Source organism: Rhinopithecus bieti, unplaced genomic scaffold (genome assembly GCF_001698545.2).
Source record: "Rhinopithecus bieti isolate Rb0 unplaced genomic scaffold, ASM169854v2 scaffold_11933, whole genome shotgun sequence".
Taxonomy (NCBI): domain Eukaryota; kingdom Metazoa; phylum Chordata; class Mammalia; order Primates; family Cercopithecidae; genus Rhinopithecus; species Rhinopithecus bieti.
The window spans coordinates 1,885,286-1,910,280 of NW_016806995.1; the positions used below are offsets into that span (position 1 = coordinate 1,885,286).

General features: G+C 51.4%; 1 protein-coding gene across 6 annotated transcripts; it reads left to right on the top strand.

Annotated features, from left to right (window-relative positions):
* The first annotated feature begins 113 nt into the window (after positions 1–113).
* Positions 114–11,687, top strand: SELPLG (selectin P ligand). Of its 6 annotated transcripts, XM_017879744.1 has the most exons (4): positions 114–333; positions 9,707–10,281; positions 10,312–10,341; positions 10,372–11,687. In XM_017879744.1, exons 2-4 carry the CDS (start codon positions 9,712–9,714, stop codon positions 10,888–10,890), a joined length of 1,119 nt encoding a protein of 372 aa, XP_017735233.1. In that variant the 5' UTR covers positions 114–333; positions 9,707–9,711; the 3' UTR covers positions 10,891–11,687. The 6 variants fall into 6 exon arrangements, with proteins under 6 accessions (XP_017735233.1, XP_017735231.1, XP_017735230.1 ...); XM_017879742.1 differs by having other exon boundaries at positions 9,707–10,341; XM_017879741.1 differs by having other exon boundaries at positions 10,312–11,687.
* Positions 11,688–24,995: the final 13,308 nt, after the last annotated feature.

Here is a 24,995-nt window from a genome sequence, read left to right on the forward strand (position 1 = left end):
TCTACTTGGTTCTTAGTGTTTTGACAGTTATGGGAAACCAAGAGCAATGTCAGACCAAGGAGGTGCCTTCCTACTCACCCTGTCTTTATCAACAGTGTCACCAAAGCTGTCACAAACAAGGGGGTGTGGGCTGTCACATGGCCCTGCCTAAGTAACCACATTCTCGCTTCCTCCTTCCACACACGGCCATTGGGGGTTGCTCGGGTCTGGGACTGCTGCAGGGGGTGCCACAGCAGTGCCTAGCAGCGTGGGCTGGGACCTCGTCACTAAAGGAGAGAAGCCCCTTCTTCTGGGCCCACGAGGCAGCTGTCCCATGCTCTGCTGAGCACAGTGGTAAGTGCTGGCTTGCAAAACCACAGGGAGTGGCTGGAGGTCCCCATGGACCAGGGGCCTGCCTTATAGCTGCTGGCAGGCCCGGGAGGACCGCCAGGCCCTTCTTGAGCTGCAGCCCCTGGGGAGGGCAAACTGAGGCCCCTCTGACTCAAGACTAAAGCCTTCCTGTAGTCTGTGGCCTTATTTTGCTGTCTCTTCTGAATTGTGCTCCAGCCAACTTTTTTTTTTTCTTCTTCTAGTTTTGAGACAAGGTCTTACTGTGTCACCCAGGCTGGAGTGCAGTGGCACAATCATGGCTCACTGCAGCCTTAAACTCCTGGGCACAAGTGATCTTCCCACCTCAACCTCCTGAGTAGCTGGGACTGCAGGCACACATTGCCACATGCAGCTAATATTTTTACCTTTCCTAGAGATAGGGTCTCAAACTCTTGGCCTCAAGCCTCTTGCCTTGGCCTCCCAAAGCGCTGAGATTACAGGCGTGACCCACCAGCCCCAGCCTCCCGTTAACTTAACTTCGCTCCCTGACCAGTTTGCCTGTGGTTTCTGGCTTGGGGGCATTCTGAATTTGAAAATCAGAGAAACCATGAGTGTTTCCCTAGAAATGATCTTACCCTCTCCTTTCCTGGATGGGAGACTGAGGCCGGGAGAGGTGAAGGGATTTGTTTAGGGGCGGAGCTGAGATTAGGTCTGGAAGATTCCAGAAAGTAGAGGGAGTGCAGGATTGGTATTGAAGCCACATATTTTATGGATGCATAAAAAAGTGATTTTCAGAGAAAGATGCATTCTTCCCACTTTTTATAAGACTGAGAAAATGACACTTGCCTGTGGCAAACTATTAAAATATTAGAATTAGGATACTATTGTTAGCAAAAGGGAAAACAATAATAATAATAATACTTAGAATACTTGGCTGGGTGCAGTGGCTCACACCTGTAATCCCAGCACTTTGGGAGACCGAGGCAGGTAGATCGTCTGAGCTCAGGAGTTTGAGACCAAGCTGGGCAACATGGTGAAACCTCATCTCTACCAAAAATACAAAAACTTAGCTAGGCATAGTGGTGTATGCCTGTGATCTCAGCTACTTGGGAGGCTGAGGTGGGAGGATCACTTGAACCTGGGAGGGGGAGGTTGCAGTGAGCTGAGATTGTGCCACTGCACTCCAACCTGGGTGGCAGAGGGAGACCCCGTCTCAAAAAAAAAACGAAAAAAAATTAGAATAGTCTTATTAGTTTGTATTTGAGATACTTTCAGGACACTAAAAGGAAAAGGTGGGGGCTGGTTGCGCCCTGCTGTACACACATTCCCTTCACACACACCATAGTGTCTGTATCTGGGCTTCTGTTGCCTGGAATTCTCTTCCTCTTTCCTCTTTCTTCTGTTTTCCTTTTTTTTCCATCTCTGACTTTGAGGCGCCCAGAGCCAGGCCCTTCAGTGGGCTGGAGCTTCAGAAGGTGGATCCAAGGCCCTCGGACGGCCCCAGAGTCTCTTCCTCTGGGGTTGCCTGGGCAGGCGGCGCCCTGGGCGGTTGATGCCTCCCTCAAGAGGCTTGGCCAGCAGCCAGGGGAGTTAAACCTCAGCGGAAGGGCTGGGCTGCCAGGCTGGGCCCAGAGCGGGGCATTCAGAGGAGCTGCAGAATCAATCATCCAAGAACCTTGGAGGGTGGAAGGTGCCCCTTTTCCAGATGAGAAAACTGAGGCTCGCAGGGGAGAAGCAGCTGCCTCTGGCGGCGTGGCTTCTGGCTGCAGGATGCTCGTGGAGTTCGTGGTGACCCTAGGCCTGCGTCTCGATCTCCTTTGCTGAACTTGAACAGGAAGATGGCAGTGGGGGTCAGTGGTCTAGAAGGAGATAAGATGGCTGGTGTGTGTGTGTTGGGGGTCTGTGTTTGTTAATCTGTCTGTCCGCACAGGGGTCTTTAGAAAACTGTTTAAAGACGGTTGTTCAACTAACCACATGTAGGTCTCATTGAATTCATTTGTGCCAAGTACCTTACTGCCTCTGTGTCAGGCCAGCAAATTTGGGTTCCAACAGGTGTAACTTGGTTCTTGGCGGGCTGGAGGTGGGGGGAGTGGGGTGTAACAACAAAATTTCTACTAACACTGTGGTTTGGAAGCCACCAAACATTAAACAGATAGACAGCATATCTGTGCTATTAACGTTTTTTGAGGAGGGCTGGTTACGGTGGCTCATGCCTGTAAATCCCAGCACTTTGGGAGGCTGAAGCAGGCGGATTTCTTGAGCCCAGGAGTTTGACACCAACCTGGGCAACACGGTGAAAACCCATCTCTACAAAAAATTTAAAAGTAGCCGGGTCTGGTGGCACGCACCTGTAGTCCTAGCTACTTGGAGGATTGCTTGAGTCCAGGAGTTCAAGGCTGCAGTGAGCTGTGATTGCACCACTGTACTCCAGCCTGGGCGACTGAGCCAGACCCTATCTCTAAAAGTAAATAAATAAATAAACATGTCATGAGGGGGATGATAAGTAGGGAAAACACGTCTACAGTGGCTCCCTGATGTGAGTTGGGGTAGATGATGGAAAGAGGTTGGAAAGTGTCAGCTGTCTAATGTGGTGTGAAAACTCTGAAGACAGCACGTGCTGTGCAGTGCTATACATGTCCCCCTGCCTCAGTCACATGTCCTCTTCTGCAGAGGCATTTAGTGAGGCCCCTGGGGATGCCAGGAGAGCTCCTGCCCTCCAGAAACTTCTGGTCTGGTGGGGACAGCAGAGCAGACAGCCACAGTGGCTGCCAGCCACTGTGACAAGCATTTCGAGAGGTGTGTGCCTGCCCATCAGCTAAATCCTGGGCCTGTGGCCTGATCAGCAAGACAGCTGTGGTTCCTGTCTTCTGGAAGTTTAGGAGTCAATGTGAATACATTTTTAGAAAGTAAATGAACAGCAGAAATGATTTAAACGCGGGAGGTGACTAATCATGCCTGGGGCAATCTGGAAAGGCTTCTGGGAGGACTCAGCATTTCCCTGGCCCTCTTCAACCCACAACAACCCCATAAAAAGCGGGGGCTACCATTGTCCTTGTATTCCAGCTAAGGAACCCACAGCTCAGAGAGGTGAGGTGAGTTGCCCAAGGTCACACAGCTTCTAAGGGACAGAGCTGGGATTGACCTGGTTTGATGTGACTCCAGGTCAGGGCAGGGCAAGGCCTGTCCTGTCTACCCAGACTCAGACCTGCTGCCTGTGCCTCAGTTATCTGGGGGCTTTCCTTCTCTTGGTGACTACTTGATCCAAACCCTGAGATGCTCAGTCTTTTGAGTTTTAACATTCCAAGATCCTGCCCGCTCTGACTCCCAGTTTCAGGATTCTCAGTGCAAGGTTCCCAGCAACGTGGAGCCCCCTGAGGATCTTTCCTGAGCCGCTTAGGGCGGCCACACGGCGGGGGTCTCTGGAGCTGGAGTCTGGGCTCCCTGCAGCCTGCTCCTCCACACAGCCTAGATGCGGCCCACATGGGGTCTAGATGGGGCCTGGGCCAGAAGCAGCCTGGTTTTAGGGCCAAAGAGGCAAAACGAGCAGTCTCTGACCTACTCCGTTAGGCAGGTGTTGAGACAAATAGGATGTGGCCACTGGAGACCCCTCTGTCAGAGCCCTGCCCTGGCCCCTCTACTGTGGGACTGTTTTTTTGCCTTCCGGGGAGAGGAGAGGTGGAAGGTGGGGCCTGGGAGTGATCCCGCCGCTCTGGGCCTTGCTTGCTGATCGGTGTGATGGCACCATTAGAGCCAGCGAACACAGGGTGAGGAGGACTGAAGTCAGCAGCCAGTGAGAGGATGAAGTCATCCCTCCACGGAGGGGCTTCTGCATATGTCCTTTTTGTTGTTGTATAATACATTTACTGTAGCAAATATGAAGGAGGCATTATGCTGCCTGCCATACACAGTGAGGAAACTCCGCTCCTCCCCGTTCTGTGTGGCCTCAGCTGAGACAAGATCTCTTGGAGCCTCGGGTTTTCTTTTCTTTCATTAAAAAAATATGGTTTTTTTTTTTCTTAGAGACAGGGTCTTACTCTGTCACCCAGGCTGGAGTGCAGTAGTGCGATCATAGCTCACTGCAGCCTTGACCTGGCCTCAAGCCATCCTCTGGCCTCAGCCTCCCGAGTAGCTGGGATGACAGGCATGCACCAGCACACCTGGCTAATTTTTAATTTTTTTGTAGAGACAGGAATCTCACTATGTTGCCCAGGCTGGTCTTGAACCCCTGGCTTCAAGTCATCCTCCTACCTTGGCCTTCCAAAGTGCTAGGAGTACAAGCTCGAGGCACCGTGCCTGGCTGAGCCTCAGATTTTCTTTCTGTTAGACGGGCTGATGCCTGCTCAGCTGTGGCTTGCCTCCAGGCTGCTGTGTCTTAAAGCCCATGGGATGGCAGGGACCAGGCTGGGGTGACCAACACTCCCCCACACCCAGTTTGCCTGGGAGTGAGGGGTTTCTGGGGATGAGGGACTTTCAGCAGTGACACCAGGAACCTTTCGGATAAGGTGGTTGCTTTAGACAGGCCCAGGAAAGGAGATCTGGGCTTTCCCAGTGCACCAGGTCTTATCACAACAGGTAAGGAAGTCTCTGCTTTCTCGAAGCCCAAATGGCCACGGGGGAGGTGGAGAGCCCGCCATCTCCATACCCCTGAGTCTGAGACCTCCCTTTCCTCTGCTCCTCTGCCTGCAGCCCCGAAGAGAGTCCCCAGATAAAGTACCCCACGCTGGAAGCCAGCGTCTGGGGCCTTCCACACACTCATTCAATTCTCATGATGATTTTTTTTTTTTTAGCAATATTGCCTGTTTTACAATGAGGAAAGTGAGGCTTAGAGAGGGTGAAGCAACCTGCCCGAGTTTACACAGCCGCTAAGTGGGGGCAAACGTGGGACTCAGGCCCCAGCCTCTCCTCCACACCAGCTGTCTCTGGGTGCAGGAGGATGGGTGTAGGGGAGGGGTCGGCGACAGTGACAACCTACCTGAAGAACTGGGCCCCAGCGCTCTCCGTGTTTCCGTGTTATTCTCCCAGCCTCTGGGCTGCTGCAAGTCCAGCCCTGACTCACCAAGATGCCTCCCCCAACCCAGGAACCAGGGGGACCAGGCCTTGCAACTTTGCCCCCACCTTCTGTGCTTCCAGGAAGTGGCTGAGGGCTTTGCCTTCCAGGAACAGAGAACTGCCCAAGTGGGGCTTGGTGGCTGTGAGTGTGCTCATAAGTATGAAATATGTCTCCAGGCTAGTGGCTTCTTCCTAAAGTCCCTGCCCCCAGGAAAGTGCGGCCAAGGTTGGGCTGTAGATTCTTCCCCCAGATAGGAACTCTACCCCAAAGAAACTCTGCCGCTCTGAAGGCAAATTGGGAGGCAAAAGTGTGCGTGTGTGTGTGTGTGTGTATGTGTGTGTCACATTTATTAAGCACCTACCGTAAGCCCGGAACTTTTGTTTTCTTGTTTAGTTTTGAGACAGGGTTTCACTCTGTTGCCCAGGCTGGAGGGCACTGGTACAATCTCGGCTCATTGCAGTCTCAACCTCCCAGGCTTAAGCGATCCTCCCGCATTGGTTTCCCCGGTAGCGGAGACTGTAGGCGTGCATCATCATGCCTGGTTAATTTTTCTATTTAAAATTTTTTAAATTTATTTTTGAGAGAGGGTCTTGCTTTGTCACCCAGCCTGGAGTGCAGTGGCATGATCACAGCTCACTGCAGCCTCCAACTCCCCAGGCTCAAGCAATTCTCCCATCTCAGCCTCCCCAGTAGCTGGGACTACAGGGGCACACCACCACTCCTGGCTAATTTTTTTGTATTTCATAGAGACGGGGTTTCACCATGTTGGCCAGGCTGATCTGGAACTCCTGAGCTCAGGTGATCCACCCGCCTTGGCCTCCCAAAGTCCTGGAATTACAGGCATGAGCCACTATGCCTGGCCTAATTTTTCTATTTGTGTCGAGATGAGAATCTCACTATGTTGCCCAGGCTGGTCTTAAACTCATGGGCTCAAGTGATCTGCCCGCCCTGGCTTCCCAAAGTCCTGGGATTACAGGCATGAGCCACCACGCCCACCAGCCTGGAACTTTTGAATCCAGCCCCTTGTTGCACTCTCTCAACAGCCCTATGAGATGGACACTGTTTCTTATCCCCATTTGACAGATGGGAAAACTGAAGCTCAGAGAGGCAAGCATCTGCGTCAAGGTCATACAGCTTGTAAGGGACAGAGCTAGGACTTGAACATCCTTTTTGACCCCACAGTCTATGTTTTCAACCCTGTGCCCTGCATGGCACCTGGTAAACATGTGGCGGGCCTTTCTGGGGGACATAGCCTTCAAGCTCCTCCTTTTTCTTACTCTGCCCTCCCTCTTCCACCCAAGTCCACAAGCCCAGCCTTTTGTCTCCTCAACTAGGTCAGGTCTCTGCTGACGGCTTCATGCCCTCCCGAACGTCACTGGGTTTCAATCTGATCTTGACTTCTCACCAGCTGTGTCTTTGGGCAAGTCACTTCACTTCTCTTAACCTCAGTGTCGTCCTTGGTAAAATGGGGATAATTGTGAGGGCCAGATGTCTCTTGTGCAAATATCGTAAAGTTTGGTTTAAGAAATTGTTTTTATTTTTATTTTTTAGACAGAGTTTTGCTCTTGTCTCCCAGACTGGAGTGCAGTGGTGTGATCTTGGCTCACTGCAACCTCTGCCTCCCAGGTTCAAGCAATTCTCCTGCCTCGGCCTCCCACATAGCTGGAATTACAGGGAGCACCACCATGCCCGGCTAATTTTTGTGTTTTTAGTAGAGACAGGGTTTCACCATGTTGGTCGGGCTAGTCTTGAACTCCTGACATCAGGTGATCCATCTGCCTTGGCTTCCCAAAGAGTTGGGATCGCAGGCATGAGCCACTGCACCTGGCCTAAGAAATTATTTTAAGATGTGGGTTGGGTGTGGTGGCTCATGCCTGTAATATCAGTGCTTTGAGAGGCCGAGGCAGGAGGATTGCTTGAGGCCAGGAGTTTGAGACCAGTCTGGACAACATAGCAAGACCCCGTCTCTACAAAAAAAATTTAAAAATTAGCTGGATATGGTGGCATGTGCATGTAGTCGCTACTACTCAGGAGGCTGAGGTGAGATCACTTGTGCCTAGGAGGTCGAGGCTGCTGTGAGCTATAATTGCACTACTGCACTCCAGACTGGGCGACAAAGTGAGACTCTGTCTCTAAAATAAATAAGTCAATTAATAAATGGAATAAATTAGTTTAAGATGTGATCATATTTGCATATTTGAAACCAACATAGGCCTGGCATGGTGGCCCACGGCCTGTAATCCCAGCACTTTGGGAGGCCGAGGCAGGCAGATCGCTTGAGGTCAGGAGTTTGAGACCAGCCTGGCCAACATGGCGAAACCCTGTCTCTACTAAAAATACAAAAATTAGCTGGGCATAGTTGTGTGCACCTGTAGTCCCAGCTACTTGGGAGACTGAGGAAGGAGAATTGCTTGAACCCGGGAGGTAGAGGTTGCAGTGAGCCGAGAGCATGCCACTGCACTCCATCCTGGGCAACAGAGCGAGACTCTGTCTCGAAAAAAAAAAAAAAAAAAGAAAGAAAGAAAAAGAAAAAAGAAAAGAAACCAACATAATTCTAACTAACATGTGAAAGAGGACAGATTGAACCTGGAAGGTGAGGGGCCTGTGAGTGAGTTATAGTCACCTGAGGAATGATGAGCAGCTGCTCCTTCCTCCAGATCATGTGAATGAAGTACAAAGGAAGAGACTGGAAATTGTCCAGGTGCCATTCTTGAATGCCTGCTCTGCATCAGACACTATTCTAAGGGTTGTGTGCTGCTGAAGGGCGTTATGTCCAGGGAATGCAGGAATATCTGAATCCTGCCCCAGAACGTGGCTGTCACTCACCATAGGATTCTCCGCACAAAAGTTTGAATTCTGTAAACACCAGCCAGTGCCAAGGAGAACATGAGGGGAGAGAGAGCAAATAAGAAAGCACAGGTGTTCACAATGCCAAGAAGAAAGGTCAATGAGATGGCCAAACAAGAGGTGCTGTCTTTTCTGGCTACCTAGTAGGGAGGACAATGTAGAGTCTCTGAATAGACAGTGATCCTACCCACAGGCACACTCAGTGACCATAAGCTCCCTGAGAGCAGGGCTGTTCTGAAAAGATTTGAGTTTTCTCCTGGCCATGGAGAGTGTAACTGAATGGCTCTGAGCCCTTGAAGACTTACAGTGCAGGTTGACTGAAAGAACTAAATCAGTCAACCTTTGCTGAGAGGTTGTCATGCAAACAAAGTGCTAAGGGTCTTGCATGCATCCCTTCATTTTATCCTCACAATAGGCTATGAAGTAGGCACCGTCATCCCTGTTGTGCATTGTGCAGGTGAGAACACCACCAAAGCACATGGGACCAAGCCAAGACATTGAGAAGGAATGAGACAAACTGAGACTCTGAGGACTGGCAAGGGCTATGGGAGGGTGGAAGCAAGATAGGAGAAGGAGGAAGACAGGCATGTAGAGGTGGCTTGGCAGTGGGCAGGGAGAGGGGGCAGCAGGAAGAATCAGACTCCAAGAGGCCTCAAAGGTCCAATAAGCAGCTGTATCTGGGAGGTCTGTGGTTTCCAAACTCTTCTGCTTATGGACTTCATAAGCGGGCAATCTATTTATGGATTCTATGCAGGTACTACTTTACTCTTATGATAGATTATAAATAATACAATACTTGAAATTAAGAAGGAGTGACATGAGGCCAGGCGCAGTGGCTCATGCTGGTAATCCCAGAACTGTGGAAGGCCAAGGTGGGTGGATAACTTGAAGCCAGGAGTTCGAGACCAGCCTGGCCAACATGGTGAAACCCTATCTCTACTAAAAATACAAAAATTAGCTGAGCGTGGTGGTGCATGCCTGCAATCCCAGCTTCTCAGGAGGCTGAGGCAGGAGAATCACTTGAACCCGGGAAGCAGAGGTTGCAGTGAGCTGAGATAGCGCCACTGTACTCCAGCCTGGGTGACAGAGCAAGACTCCATCTCAAAAAAAAAAAAAAAAAAAAAAAAAGGAGTGACGTGAAAAGTTAATAGAATTAGAAGCAAAGCACTAATTCTTTCTACACCCCAATGGATTGTCTTGTCCACAAATAAAGTGGCTTAACAAAAATGGAGAGGGAGGCAAATCAATTTCTATGCATATCTAGAAGAAGTTAAAGGGCCCTCTTGGATGGCTTTATTCATGTTGATTAGTAATAATAACAACTGCTACTAGCTGAGGGTCTTCTCCATCCCAGGCATGTCAGGGATGCCTAAATCCCCAGCCCCTGCTCCAGACGAGACATGCTTCCAGCTGTGGCAGTAGAGGGTGGTGGTCTAGGGTGCTTGCTAAGCCCAAGGGTGAAGCTGTCTTGATGTCCCTCCACCCATTGTCTCCCCCCAGGTGCCATGCCTCTGCAACTCCTCCTGCTGCTGATCCTACTGGGCCCTGGCAGCAGCTTGCAGCTGTGGGACACCTGGGCAGATGAAGCCAAGAAAGCCTTGGGTCCCCTGCTTGCCCGGAACCGGAGACAGGCCACTGAATATGAGTACCTGGATTATGATTTCCTGCCAGAAACGGAGCCTCCAGAAATACTGAGCAACAGCACCAACACCACTCCTCTGACTGGGCCTGGAATCCCTGAGTCTACCACTGTGGAGCCTGCTGCAAGGCATTCTACTGGCCTGGATACAGGAGGGTCAGTCACAGAGCTGACCACGGAGCTGGCCAACATGGGGACCCTGTCCATGGATTTAGCATCTATGGAGGTACAGACTACTCACCCAGCAGCCACGGAGGCACAGACCACTCCACTGGCAGCCACAGAGGCACCGACAACTCAACTGGTGGCCACAGGGGCACAGACCACTCCACTGGCAGCCACAGAGGCACCGACCACTCCACCAGCAGCCACGGAGGCACAGAGTGCCCCACCAGCAGCCACAGAGGTACAGACCACTCAACCCATAGCCACAGAGGCACAGACCACTCAACCCATAGCCACGGAGGCACAGACCACTCAACCCATAGCCACGGAGGCACAGACCACTCCTCTGGCAACCACAGAGGCACAGACCACTCAACCCATAGCCACAGAGGCACAGACCGCTCCACTGGCAGCCACAGAGGCCCTGTCCACAGAATCCAATGCCACAGAGGCCCTGTCCATGGAACCTACTACCAAAAGGGGTCTGTTCATACCCTTTTCTGTGTCCTCTGTTACTCACAAGGGCATTCCCATGGCAGCCAGCAATTTGTCCATCAACCACCCAGTGGGGTCCCCAGACTACATCTCTGTGAAGCAGTGCCTGCTGGCCATCCTAATCTTGGCGCTGGTGGCCACTATCTTCCTCGTGTGCACTGTGGTGCTGGCAGTCCGCCTCTCCCGCAAGGGCCACATGTACCCCGTGCGTAATTACTCCCCCACCGAGATGGTCTGCATCTCGTCCCTGTTGCCTGATGGGGGTGAGGGGTCCTCCGCCACAGCCAATGGGGGCCTGCCCAAGGCCAAGAGCCAGGGCCTGACGCCAGAGCCTGGGGAGGACCGTGACGGGGATGACCTCACCCTGCACAGCTTCCTCCCTTAGCTCCCTCTGCCATCTGTTTTGGCAATACCCCAGCCTCCACGGTCTCTCCTGGGTCTCCCCTGAGTGCCCAGACCTCATTCCACAGCTCTGGGCTTCCTTGGAGACCCCTGGGGATGGGGATCTTCAGGGAAGGAACCCTGGCCACCCAAACAGGACAAAAGCAGCCTGGGGCCATGCAGACTGGCAAGTGGAGCCACCTCTTTCCTCCCTCCTCAAATGAAGCCCGGTCACATTCCAGCCACATTTCAGCCAAGGTCCAGGGAAGGAGGCCATTTACTTGAGAGAGATTCTCTCCTTTTCCTGTCCCCATCTTATCTGGGTCCCTCTAACGTCTCCCATGGCTCTCCCCGCTTCTCCTGGTCACTGGAGTCTCCTCCCTACGTACCCAAGGAAGACGGAGTTCCCCCACCCCACACGCACCGCCATTGTCTTCTGGTTGTCATGGTCACCAAACAGGAAGTGGACATTCTAAAGGAGGAGTACTGAAGAGTGACAGACTCCTGAGGCTGTTTCCTGCTACTCCTCTGACTTGGGGCAGCTTGGGACTTCTTGGGCACCTCTCTGGGAAAACCCAGGGTGAGGCTCAGCCTGTGAGGGCTGGGATGGGTTTCGTGGGCCCAAGGGCAGACCTTTCTTTGGGACTGTGTGGACCAAGAAGCTTCCCTCTAGAGACAAGTAACCCCCCAGCCGTCCTCTCTTGCCTTCCCCTGTGGCCACTTTCCAGGGTGGACTCTGGTTCACTGCAGTATCCCAACTGCAGGCACAGTGCTGGCAATAAATGTGTGACGGAAAAACCATAGCTGAATCCTTCAAGGTATCAAGGCTGTCTCCTTCAGGCAGCCTTCCCGGAATTCTCTATCCCTCAGTGCAGGGTGGGGGCTGGTCCTCAGCTGTCCACCCTCAGCCCCTGGCCCCCCAGGAAGCCTCTTTCATGGGCTGTTAGGTTGACTTCAGTTTTGCCTCTTGGACAACGGGGGGTCTTGTACATCCTTGGGTGGCCGGGAAAAGTTCAGGCTGTTGGGGGCCAAAGGGAGGGCTGCCCTTTCCCCACCAGTGACCACTTTATTCCACTTCCTCCATTACCCAGTTTTGGCCCACAGAGTTTGGTCCCCCCCAAACCTCAGACCAATATCCATCTAAACATCAATCTATCCTCCTGTTAAAAAAAAGGGGGGGGGGCTGGGAGCGGGGGCTCACGCCTGTAATCCCAGCACTTTGGGAGGCCAAGGTGAGTACATCACCCAAGGTCAGGAGTTCAAGACCAGCCTGGCCAACATGGTGAAACCCTGTTTCTACTAAAAATACAAAGATGAGTGGGGTGTGGTGGCACGTGCCTGTAGTCCCAGCTACTCGGGAGGCTGAGGCAGGAGAATTGCTTGAACCCAGGAGGCAGAGGTTGCAGTGAGCTGAAATCACGCTACTGCACTCCAGCCTGGGTGACAGAGTAAGACTCAAAAAAAAAAAAAAAAAAAAAAAAGATTCAGTGACATTTGTTAAAGCATGGTAAGGAAGACTTTGTTTAAGGTGAGGGAGACTCTCTCGATCACTGCAGGGACTGCAGCTATGGGATTTTGCAGTGGGGGCATTTGGGCTCAACTATGAGTACAGCAGGGGCAAATGGGAACTGATAGCCGGGAGCAGGGTTGGACATCTGCAGTTGGAAAATTACCCAGAGGAAACATCAGGGGAAGGGGAATTCTGGCTAAACTGACTGTTGGGGATGGATTTTCAGTCATTTTCTACACTGACCTAACAGGATTCATACTGGAGGCAGGCCAGGGTGCTCAGACATCACCTGGGGGATGGTGGCAGATGAGGAACGTGATCAGATATAGGAAGTGATCAGATACGGAGTGGTGAGGGAAGGGTTGTTGCTAAGCTGACTTAGCAGAGTTCTTGCTAGAACTGGATTTTATTTATTTATTTATTTATTTTGAGATGGAGTTTCGCTCTTGTTGCCCAGGGTGGAGTGCAATGGTACGATCTGGCTCACCGCATCCTCCGCCTCCTGAGTTCAAGCGATTCTCCTGCCTCAGCCTCCTGAGTAGCTGGGATTACAGGCATGCACCACCATGCCCAGCTAATTTTGTATTTTTAGTAGAGATGGTGTTTCTCCATGTTGGTCAGGCTGGTCTCAAACTCCTGACCTCAGGTGATCCGCCCGCCTCGGCCTCCCAAAGTGCTGAGATTACAGGTATGAGCCACCACGCCTGGCCCAGAACTGGATTTTACAAGGAAGTGCACAGACGGGCTTAGGAGAGGACTCGGGGGCCTGACTGATTAAAGTCTGGCCAAGCATGGAATCCTTCCCACTCTCCAGAAGCTCACCCTGACCTCTCCTTTTCACTCAGGCTCTGTCTCCCATTAACAGCCAGTAGCTTATTGGTGAGCCTAGATGCAGCCTGCAACCTTTTGTACAACTCACAGAAGCACTGACTTGCTGTCAAATGGAAAAGTTCAAGCTGACAAACTTTTTCTTAAAGGACCGGACAGTGAATATTGTAGGCTTTAGCTATTGCAACACCGTAGCCTCTGTTGCAACAACTCAACTCTGTCCTTGTAGCACAAAAGCAGTCATTGACAATACATCCACAAATGAATGCGCATGGTTGTGTTCTAATAAAGCTTTATTTACAAATGGGCGGCAAACTCATTTCGGCTCTGTCAGTTTGCCGACGTCTGATTTTAAGCATAGGGTGACCAGTCGTCCTAGTTTGCCTGGGAATTTCTTGATTTTAGCACTGAAAGTCCCATATTCTGTGAAACTCAGCCCCAGTAAACCAGGTTGGCCCTGCTGTTTAAGCAACACTTGCATTACCCCATTCAAAACCCACACTACCTTGAGAGGGTCAGGGATTCACCTTGCCTGCTGCCTAGTCTGAGCCGATTTATCAAGACAGGGGAATTGCAATGGAGACGGAGTAATTCACGCAGAACAGGCTGTACAGGAGAAGGGAGTTTTCTTATTACTCAAATCAATCTACCCAAGCATTCCGGGATCAGAGTTTTTAAAGACAATTTGGTGGGTAAGGGCTTGGGAAGTGGGGAGTGCTGATTGGTCAGGTTGAAGATAGAATCATAGGGGTCGCAGTGAGGTTTTCTTAATGTCTTCTGCTCGTGGGTGCGACGGTGGAACTGGTTGAGCCAGAATACCAGTCTAGGTGGTGTCAACTGATCCATCCAGTGCAGGGTCTGCAAAATATCTCAAGCAGTGATCTTAGGTTTTACAATACTGATGTTATCCCCAGAAGCAATTTGGGGAGGCTTAGAGTCTTGGAGCCAGAGGCTGCATGACCCCTAAACCATAATTTTTAATCTTGTAGTTAATGTGTTAGTCCTGCAAAGGCAGACTGGTCCCCAGGCAAGAAGGGGTCTTTTCAGGGGAAAGGATATTACTGATTTTGTTTCAGAGTCAAAACATGAACTGAATTCTTTTCCCAAAGTTAGTTCGGCGTAACTTCGGGAAGGAATGAACAAGGACAGCTTACCGGTTAGAAGCAAGTTGGAGTCTGTTAGGTCTGGTCTCTTTCACTGTCATAATTTCCTCAGTTATAATTTTTGCAAAGGCAGTTTCCGTCAGATTGGAAAACTAGGATATAGAGAGTTCTTGGTCTTCTGCTCCCAAATACCTTCCAGTCATTTCCATATAGAGAGAAAGAAGCTACTGCTTAAAACAGACTCTGTTCTACCTTCTAGGAGAGGAATAAAAGTCATCTCAGGGGATAATCTTTATTTTCTTCTTGAAAATACCTCCGGCTGGGTGTGGTGGTTCACACCTGTAATCCCAACACTTTGGGAGGCCAAGGCAGGAGAACGGCTTGAGCTCAGGAGTTTGAGACCAGCCTGGGCAACATGGTGAAACCCTGTCTCTACAAAAAAACCCACAAAAATTAGCCAGGTGCAGTGATTTGTGCCTGTAGTCCCAGCTACTCAGGAGGCTGAGATGGGAGAATCACTTGAGCCTGGGAGGTGGAGGTTGCATGAGCCAAGATCATGCCATTGCACTCCAGCCTTGGCAGCAACAGCAGTGAAAAGCTGTCTCAAAAAAAAAAAAAAAAAAAAAGAGAGAGAGAAAGTAAAGGAAAAGAAAAAAAAAAAAAAAAAAAAACTTCAATGGCCTATTCCTTGGAAGTGAAGGACTTCTTTTCTTGCCCCCAAAGTTAGCCTGGAAAAGGGAAGTTCACAGAGAAGGTTGAGTCTGGCAGGGGTGGACTGCGGCTTGGGAGAGAGGGGTTGGATGAAGAGACAAGGGAAAGGCAGCAAAGAGCTGTCAGGGGGAGGGGCCATGGGACAGCATTGGGGAGGAGTGGGGAGAGGGCCCACACATGTTGGAAATGCAGTGTCTATCTCCTTCCCTGAACTTCTAGAAGGATCAAATCTGATACACTCAGGCAGGTGTGTTCAAAGTGTCCTGGGGGTGCTGATGGAAGAGGGTTGGAGTGTCTGCCATGGGCTGGGTCAGTCAACACCTGGAGTCGCCAGGCTGACGGGTCAGGAGAGACTGAGTCTACCTCTCCTTTGGGAGGGATCAGAAAAATCAGAGAAGAGGAGCTGAAGGCTCCACAGCAGGCGGTTGTGGACTCAGGCTGAAGGACATGGGGACCTCTGAGTTGTTCCCCAGGGATCTTGTCACCTCGTCTTCCTGGGAGTTTCCCCTATTCCCTGACAGCTCCTGAGGATGCTGTGTAACCACAGCTTTCCATTTGCGTTGGAAGAGGGCTACCTTCCCTTTACAGTTTTCTCTTTCTCCAAGGTGTGGGATTTCATTCAGCGTGGGCGAAGCCGAGTGCTTGAAGCGGCCACCAGGGGGCGCCCGCCGCCAGCTCTTAGAGCAGGTGGAAGCCTGCGTTTCCCTTGGTCCAGACTTGGAGATCATTTAGCCAGGAAGGAGCCCCAGAGCCAGTGGCGTGCTGGTAAGTGTTTAACAACTGGCTTCCAATGGGAAAAAGGCCTGATTTGTAGCGTTTGCCAATGTCTTCCATGAAAATACTCCCACAGCCGATTTTGAGCTACCAACCATTACATAGTCGATGATACGATAAATGTTAGTAACAAGAGCATCGATCATCGAATAATGTAGTACAATTATTAGGAATTAGTGAGTTTTGAGTATTGATGACCTTGGCTTTTAATATAATAGAATTTAGTTTATTAAACAACTGACACAAAATTCTGAAAATTTTGCTGATTAGCTCTCATGAGCAGATAGAGTCTGGCTCCTGTACAGCCCGGTGCCCTCCCCTCCTGCCTGGGCCTCCCATGCCCTTGAGGACTGCCAGCCTGAATCACCCCACTCATCCATTCAGCAAACACATCCTTAACACACACACAGCTGCAATATCCCTGTGAATCTCCTCAAACAGCTCTCACAGAAGGTTCTAGTATTCTCCCCATTTTACAGAAGATGAAACTGAGGCTGAGAGCTAGGTGAAGTCACCTGCCCCAGGTCATGAAGAGGATTTGAGATTGGAACCCAGGCCTGAAAGCCAGGATCTTGCCACTGTGTCATGCTGTCCTCGAGATCACAGCGGGATTCTAGGGGAATCCCACGCCCCAAAGCCTCAGCCCTGCTGACCTGCCCTGGCTCCTGGAAGTCCCCCATTAGTCACCCTTTGTGGCTCCTGGCTGCTGAGGGAAGGCGCTGTTATTTGGGAGGGTAACCGAGTACAGCACAGCCCTCTCATTGCAGAGAACACAACACAGCAGAGCTGGGGCCTAGGACTAAGAGGGATGGCCAGGGGCAAGTAGCTGGCCTTTACTGAGCACTTACTGCATACCTAGTGCCTTGCCAAACAGTTTGTCTGCATTATCTCATTTAGGACTCAACCCCATAATGTGGTTGCAATGATTGTTCCATTTTCTTGCCAGGGAAACTGAGGTTCAGAAAGCCGAACCACTTGTGCTGGCAGGTTGCACGGGTAGGAAACCACGCTGTGCTGACTTCAGCTCCGCCAGCAGGGAAGGAAGGAGGGCAGACAGGAAATGGGGGGCGGGGGATGATGGGCTCGGTTTGTTCCAGATCCCTTGTCTCTTACAGGCTGGGGCTGCCACCCTGGGGGTGCTTCATCCAGCAGCGGATCTGGCAGGGGCTCCCCAAATTCTTTCTCCAGATCCCATCTCTCTTTGCCACTCAACCAAGCCACCGATTACTATGTAATGTACCAGGCACTGTGAGAGGCCCTGGGATGCCATGTGAGTAGGACAGGCTTGTAATGCCAGAACTGTGGAAGGCCAAGGTGGGCAGATAACTTGAGGCCAGGAGTTTGAGACCCCTTTGGGGCTCATGGTCTACAGGGGGACAGATTGATTAAATAATCACCCAGGAAAAGATCAGATTATGGCTGTGCCCTGAGCCCAGAGGAGAGAATGCTGAGAGCAATGGGACCAGAGCTAGGGAGCATGGGTTAGAAAAATCATAGTTGAAACTTGAAGGACACAGAGTTATTGACTTGGGAGGGGAGGGATAGAGGGAAGAAAGTTCCAGGCAGTGGGAGCAATATCATGGGCACAGGAGTTTGCCCTGGGGGAATGGACAAGGTGGGGGCAGCTGGAAGGAGCCAGGAGGAGGAAGAGGCTGTGTGAGGATGAGGAGAACCTGGACTAGAGCAGGGTGCAAAGAAATTGTGGAATTGAAAGATAATTGGGAAGAAGGAAGGGTAGGAGTTGCTGATGGGTTGGAAGTGAGGAAGAAGGAGGTTGAAATCTCAGGTTTCTGACTTGGGCAGCTGTCCTGATGGGGGTGCAACGGGGTGGCTGGGAAAGCCATGGAAGGAGGTTGCAGGGCTGGTGGTGAGAGGAGCATCCTGAGCTGGGGTTCAGCCAAGTTGAGTCTCAGGGTCTGCTCAACCTCCAGGTGGAGGTTCCAGGAAAGCTGTTGCAATAGATGCTTGAGGTTATTAGCCATCAGGGAAATGCAAATTAAAGCCACAGTTAGATGCCCCTTCACACCCTCCAGCAGGACTAGAATTAGAAAGACTGACAACACCCAGTGCTGGTGAGGATGTGGAGAAGCTAGAACACTCACATGTTGCTGGTGGGAATGCAGAATGATACAGCCACTTTGGAAACCAGTTGGGCAGTTTCTTATAAAGTTAGACATGTACTCACCATGTACTCCCCATCCAAACCAGAAATCCCACTCCTAGATATTTCCCCAAGAGAATGAAAACAGATGTTCATACAAAGTCTGGTATAAATGTGTACAGCAGCTTTGTTCATAAGATCCCCAAACTGAAAACAATCCAAATATCCATCAGCTGGTGAATGGATAAATAAACTGTGGTCCATCCATGCAAGGAAATATTATTCTGAATAAACAGGAGCGATGCACTGATTCACACGCCAGCATGGACGAGTCTCGAAGACACCATGCTGACTGAAAGAAGCTGGACACAAAGGGCTGTATTTGTTTTCTTTTTAGAGACAGGGTCCCACTCTGTTGCCCAGGCTGGAGTGCAGTGGTGTGATCATAGCTCACTGCAGCCTTGACCTACCAAGCCCCAGCGATCCTCCTGCCTCAGCTTCCTGAGTAGCTGAGACTGCAGGTGTGCACCACCATGCCAGGCTAATTACTTATTTTTTTTGTAGAGATGGGAGTCTTGCTATGTTGCCCAACCCAGGCTGGTCTCAAACTCCTGGCTCAACTGATCCTCCTGCCTTGGCTCCCCGAAGTGTTGAGGTTACAGGCGTGAGCCGTGGTGACATACAATCCGGCTGGGCTGTATGTTGCGTGATTCTAATGATAAGAAGTTCTGGAGAAGATCAGTGGTTACTCTTGGGGCTGGGAAATGATTAGGAGGGGCTCGCAGGAACCCTCTGGTATGATGGAAACATGTTTTATTTTGGTCTGGTTGGTTGTCATACGGGTGTCTGCATTTGCCAAAACTCATTGAACTGCATTTTTACAACTGGTGCTTTTTACTGTGTGTAAAATACACCCTAAGAAGCAAGCAAACCAATAAGCAAGCAGGCAAGCAGGTGAATTCACGAGGCTGTGTGAGCCCAGAGGTCTGCCAAGGCGTGTGTGAGGGCAGAGGGCCTTGGGCATGCTCCTTGGAGCTCCACAGTTGCTGTCCCTGCCCCTCCCAGGGACTGGGTGATGGGAAAGCCCAAGGAAGCCACACTTCCTGAGGTCCCCTGTGAATGTCCTTACCTTCTGTGGCTGTTCCCCTGCTCAGAGACTATCAATGGCTCCCCACTGCCCAAGTCCACAGGAAGTTTCCAGCTTCCTCACTTGCTGCCCACTCACCTATTCGTCTGCCTGTCTGGGCAATCCGGCCCTCTCACTCCTCCCACCCATGCCCCACGCCTCCTGCCCTCTCTGCCTTTTGTCTCCACTTTTAGGGCTCAGCTACCCCAGGCCCTGGAGATCTATTTGGATCCAGCCATGTCTCTGGGTTCCTCCTTTGCTCATCCCCCATCGCCCTACTTCCTGTGGGGCAATATTTCACCCGTCTTTGCCCCAGTCCTGGGCACAGAGACCAGCGTCGTTGGCCAACAGGTAACTCCACGTCATTCCTCCTCCATCTGGGGCCTCAATCTTTCCATGTGTAGAGTGGGCACCTCTGTGTCTGCTCATGCCACCAAGCGGCCACTGCTTATTTGTCCTTCCCACTCAGATAAGAGTCACACAAGGCAGGGATTTTTCATTCCCCAGAAGACTTGGGAAGGAGACAGAAGTCAATCAGATGCCTGGTTCTGTCTTTGCCATCTGTCTCTCTGAGCCTCACAGTCCTCATCTGTAACATGGGATGGTCATAGTGCCTGGGGCACTGTAAACAGTTATCCTTGACAATAGCAGAAGTCGACCTACCCTGTGAGGTTAGGTCTTATTTTTAACCTCATTTTATGGATGAGCAAAAGGAGGCCCAGAGAAGTTCAGTGACTTGCCTAAGGCCACACAGCATGAAAAATCACAGACTGGGGAGTAAAATCCTAAGACTTTCTGGGGCCACCAGTCACCAAAGGCTGACTCCTTGAGAAGGGGTTGGATCCCCAAATCTCCAGATCTCCAATTCTCCAAGCCAGGTCCTGGCGTGACTTCTCGTCGGCCACAGAGCTCCTCTCTGGAGGCCACTCTGTGCTCACAGCATCCCCAGCTGGGAGAGGGGATCACTGGGAGGCAGCCACTGGGCACTGCCCATCCACAAAGCCTCTACAGAGCTGGGTGCCAGGGAGGAGGTGGTGCCAAAGATTGCTGAGGGAGCAGAGGGGGCTGCCTCCTTCCACCACCCCTGGACTTACTCTATGAGGCCTTGGGCATGCCACCACCTTCTCAGGCCCCGATTTCTCCTTCTATGAGATGGGAGCCATCTGTATTAGTTCCCCGCTGGAGGGACAGCTTCAAGGAGCCAGAAGCAGAACTGGGAGGAATTCCCAAGGCGTGTGTGAGGGCAGAGGGCCTTGGGCATGCTCCTTGGAGCTGCCCCAGCTGCTGTCTCTGCCCCTCCCAGGGACTGGGTGACAGGGAAGCCCAAGGAAGCCACACCTCCTGGAAGTCCCCTGTGAATGTCCTTACCTTCTGTGGCTGTTCCCCTGCTCAGAGACTATCAATGGCTCCCCCCAAATAAGACAAGTTTCTATCATATTAGAGGGTCCCTGCAAGCCCCTCCAAATCGTTCCCTCCCCACCAAGGGTAACCACTGGTCTTTTCCAGAACTTATCATCAGAATCACACAATATAACATACAGCCTGGCCGGATTGTATGTTACCATGGCTCACGCCTGTAACTCCAACACTTTGGGAAGCTGAGGCAGGAGGATCACTTGAGCCAGGAGTTCGAGACCAGCCTGGGTTGGGCAACATAGCGAGACCCTATCTCTACAAAAAATTAAGTAATTAGCCTGGCATGGTGGCGCACACCTGCAGTCCCAGGTACTCAGGAAGCTGAGGTGGGAGGATTGCTTGAGCCTGGTAGGTCAAGGCTGCAGTGAGCTATGATTGCACGACCACACTCCAGCCTGGCCTGCAGAGTGCAGGTGAATGAACCCTGTTGATGTAATGGGTACTGACCCGAGAGAGGCCTCCCACCAGGCAGCAGGAGGCTGCAGCTTGGGAGAGAGGGAAAACCTGGAGGCAGGACTGTGATTACATCTGCCCAGAGGCGGGACCTGCAGCCGTGGGGAGAGGTGGCACTCCTCAGAAAAGGACACGAGCCTTTTCCAATATGACCCCTCTTGGTAATGGCAAAGATGTTCTCACACTCCACATGATGGAATATTTTTTATATCCACTGGGAGAGAAACCAGATAATGACAAACAGCTCCTGTGTGAACAACTTTTTTTTTTTTTGAGACAGAGTCGCACTCTATCTCCCAGGCTGGAATGTAGTGGCGTGATCTCAGCTCACTGCAACCTCCACCTCCTGGGTTCAAGCGATTCTCCTGCCTCAGCCTTCCACGTAGCTGGGATTACAGGTGTGTACCACCACACCCAGCTAATTTTTTGTATTTTTAGTAGAGATGGGGTTTTGCCATGTTGACCAGCCTGGTCTGGAACTCCTGGCCTCAAGTGATCTGCCCACTTCGGCCTCCCAAAGTGCTGGGATTACAGGCATGAGCCACTGGTGAACAACTATTTCTAATGTCTTTCACCGATGTAGCCCAACTGCCCCTAGAGACAATCGACAAAAGATCAAACTGGTGTTGGAGGCATTGTGCGTCGTGTGAATTCGGGTCCAAACTTGGTTAGCCTTGAGGACTTTTGTAGTAATCATGCTGCACTGCCCCCTGGGGGTAGAAGTGGACAGAGACCTGATTGCTGAGCATCTAGGGGCACAAGGTCTCTGGACCGCTCACTCATGCACTCGCCTACACAGTCCCTGGGCATAAAATGGTGTGTGCTTGTGGGAAGGAGTTGTGACTCATCTTTGCCCTCAGCCTCTGGTGTGATCCTAGCCCAGAGTAGGTGACCCAGGAAATGTTTGTGGAATATGCCAGCAACTTGGAAGAAGTAAAGAAAATAAGGCAGCCCCAGGTGTCTGATTAATCAAACATTATTCAGCAATTGAAAATGATGTTTTTGAAGGATAATGTGGAAAAATGCCCATGACATGATGTTAAATGAACTCTGAGCCTTAGTTTTTTCATCTGTGAAATGGGATAATAATAGTATCATCTTGTAGGAGTGTTGGGGGGATTTAATGAGACCAGCATGGAAAGTACTTAGCATGATGCCTTGCAGAAGGTAAGTCCTCCATAAATCGTGGCTAGAAGGTAAGTCCATAAATCATGGCTAGTAGGATTATCAAGTATAAAGAAAACATGACCAGAAGGAAATATACCAAATTATTAAGAGAGGTTAGCCATTGAGTGTAGGATTTTGGGTGAGCTTGATTTGCTTCTTTCAACTTTTCTGTGTTTTTCTAATATTCCCAAATGGACAGAAAGAAACCCAAAGTGTTAGGAAATCTAGGGGCCCCAGGCATTATCCTCTAGTTATTAATGCCCAAACAGGAGTGCTCTGAGCTAGTGGTTCTTACCCGGGGATGATTTTGCCCCCTAGGGGACATTTGGCAATGTCTGGAGACATGTTTGGTTGTCACAATCAGGGGGCATCTGGTGGGTGGTGGTCAGGGATACTGCTCAACATCCCACAGTGCACAGGACAGCCCCCTACAACACAGAAGTCCGAAAGTGCCATGGTAGAGAAACCCAGCTCTGCGGCTTCCTCTTCGGCAGTGTGGGATCCCCAGAACCCCCCTTCCCAAAGATTTCTGGAAACCCAGAGGGGCTTCTGTGTCATTATGAACATGGTCGTTGCACATGTCTTGGTGGCTGGAAGGCTGCAGTGATTGCTCTCTCTTCTCTAGCACATGCACAGGCCCCCCAGAACCAGGCATACCTATACCCAAGGTTGGCAGAACCAGAATGCCACACCAAGATGTGCATCGGGACGGCCTTATTGCTGCTCCTGCCAAGAAAAAAGGAGAAAGGAAAGGGCCCCATGGCAGGGAGAGCTAAGCACAAAAGTAGCACAAGCACAGCCCCTTTCACAGGCACAGGGACCCTGCCGGTGGCCGAGGGAGCGTGAGTTCTCGTAACGGTGGCCAGTCTCAGCCCTGGTTCTGAGATGCCCGCTACTCCCCTGAGGCCGCTCTTTCTGGAGTTCCTGTTATCTGGCTTTTTGCCTGACCTCCAAGCCCCTGAGAGGCACAGGCTTCAACCTATTTTCCGGAGAGGTTCAGCAGCGCCTCCGCAAATCTCTGGATACAAACTAATGCGTGGGCTAGCAGAATTGTCCGATCCCACCAACAGACGCTTCTGGGCCCTGACTCCTGCCCAGCTCAGATGCCATCTCATCTGTTGACAGTCATCTTGCTTGGATGGGTGGAGAAAAGCTCCTGTCACCTCCCACTCTGCGCCGGTTCCATGAGGTGTCTTGCTCTTTTTCAGGTGGTGCTGCCTCAAGCCCTTTGCACTTGCTGTTTCTTCTGCCCAGGGCCCTGTTCCCAGATGTCTGCACGGCTGGCATCTTCTCATCCTCTGGGCCTCGGCTTGGATGTCACCTTCTCAGAGAGGCCCACTCTGCAACCCTGCTCCCAGATATTCACTAGGACACCCCCTTTTCCTTTCAAGGCACTGGTGACGGTCAGAGTGATGTTGATAGATTGATTTGCACTGCCTGCGGGTGGGGCCTCTGTCCCTCATGTCCACTCTCTCCCTGTCCCTGCCTGGCTTCTGGCACACGGCAGGGAATCAGGAAACATCTGAATAAAGGGATTAGCAAGGGAGGCTTTGCAGAGGGCATGGGGGCTGAGGCGACGCAATGGGACTGACAAAATTTAAGCGGCAGGGGCAGAGAGCAGGGCGGCCTTAGGTTGAAGTCTTGGGTCAGGCGACCCTTGTTCGAATCCTGGCTCCACTGCTTAGGAGCTGCATGACCTTGGGCAACTTGCTAACCTCTGGCAGCCTCCCTTCCTCACCCAGGAAATGGGGAGAAGCATCTTTCCTACTCCTAGGGATTTGGAGGGTGGAGTGAACATGGACAGCCTGGCACACAGTCGGTGCCAGTTAATGTTCATCCTGGGAGAGAGAGCTCCTGGCTGCCGGGTCAGCGTGGACCATCTGAGGAGTACTGTGGAGGCCTCCATGTCCCCACAGCCCCCACAGCCCCCGCCCCTGTGGTTTGGGGAGTGAGACCCCGCCCTGCAGAGCTGTCTTGTGGCCTAAAATTAGCTCACAAATTCCTTGGCCGCCTGGCCCGTGCTTCCAACCGACAATTCAAAGCAGATGTTTCCAGCTGTTGGGGCCCTTCCCCCCTGGCCAGCACCCACGTGTGTCCAATTCACAAGGGCTGGAGTCAGCCCTGGGGAGGTCAATTGGCTTCATGCACCCCTGAGCCCTAGCTGGGCTGTGGGTTTGAAGTGGGGAGGTGAGCCCTGGGTCTGCATGCACATTCCCCCTAGGATAGGGGCTAGGTGACTGATTGCTGTGTCACTTTCCACCCTGTAGCCTTGTGGAGTGCCTGCTGTATACCAGGCTTCTGTGTTAGCTGCTGCCCAGATGGTGTGATAAAGACTCTCTGTCAGCCGGGCGTGGTGGCTCACATCTGTAATCCCAGCACTTTGGGAGGCCAAGGTGGGCAGATCACTTGAGGCCAGGAGTTCCAGACCAGCCTGGCCAACATGGCAAAACCCCATCTCTACTAAAAATTCACAAATTAGCCAGGCATGGTGGCGGGCGCCTATAATCCCAGCTACTAAGGAGGCTGAAGAAGGAGAATCTCTTGAACCTGGGAGGTGGAGGTTGCAGTGAGCCCAGATGACGCCGCTGCTCTCCAGCCTGGGTGACAGAGCGAGACTCTGACTCAAAAAAAACAAAAAAAAAAACAAACAAAAAAAAAAGACTCTCCGTCCAGGTGTCACTACTGTTGCTACTATTATTTTTATTAGCATATTTATCAAGTGCCAGTTGCCAAGGGCTCACTGAATTCTCACAAGAACCCAGAGAAGTGGATGTTATTAACTCCATTTTAACAGATGAATAAACCGAGGGTCAGAGTGGCTGAGTAACTTAGCTCAAGGTCATCCAGCTCAGAAGCAGCAGAACTCAGAGGTCCCTGAAGGGCAGGTGGTCTTGGCTCATCCTGATGGTTTGACCTCCAT

What these genes read in the sequence shown, in the direction of transcription:
- SELPLG (XM_017879739.1), top strand. Translation starts at nt 9,712, where the DNA reads ATGCCTCTGCAACTCCTCCTGCTGCTGATCCTACTGGGCCCTGGCAGC.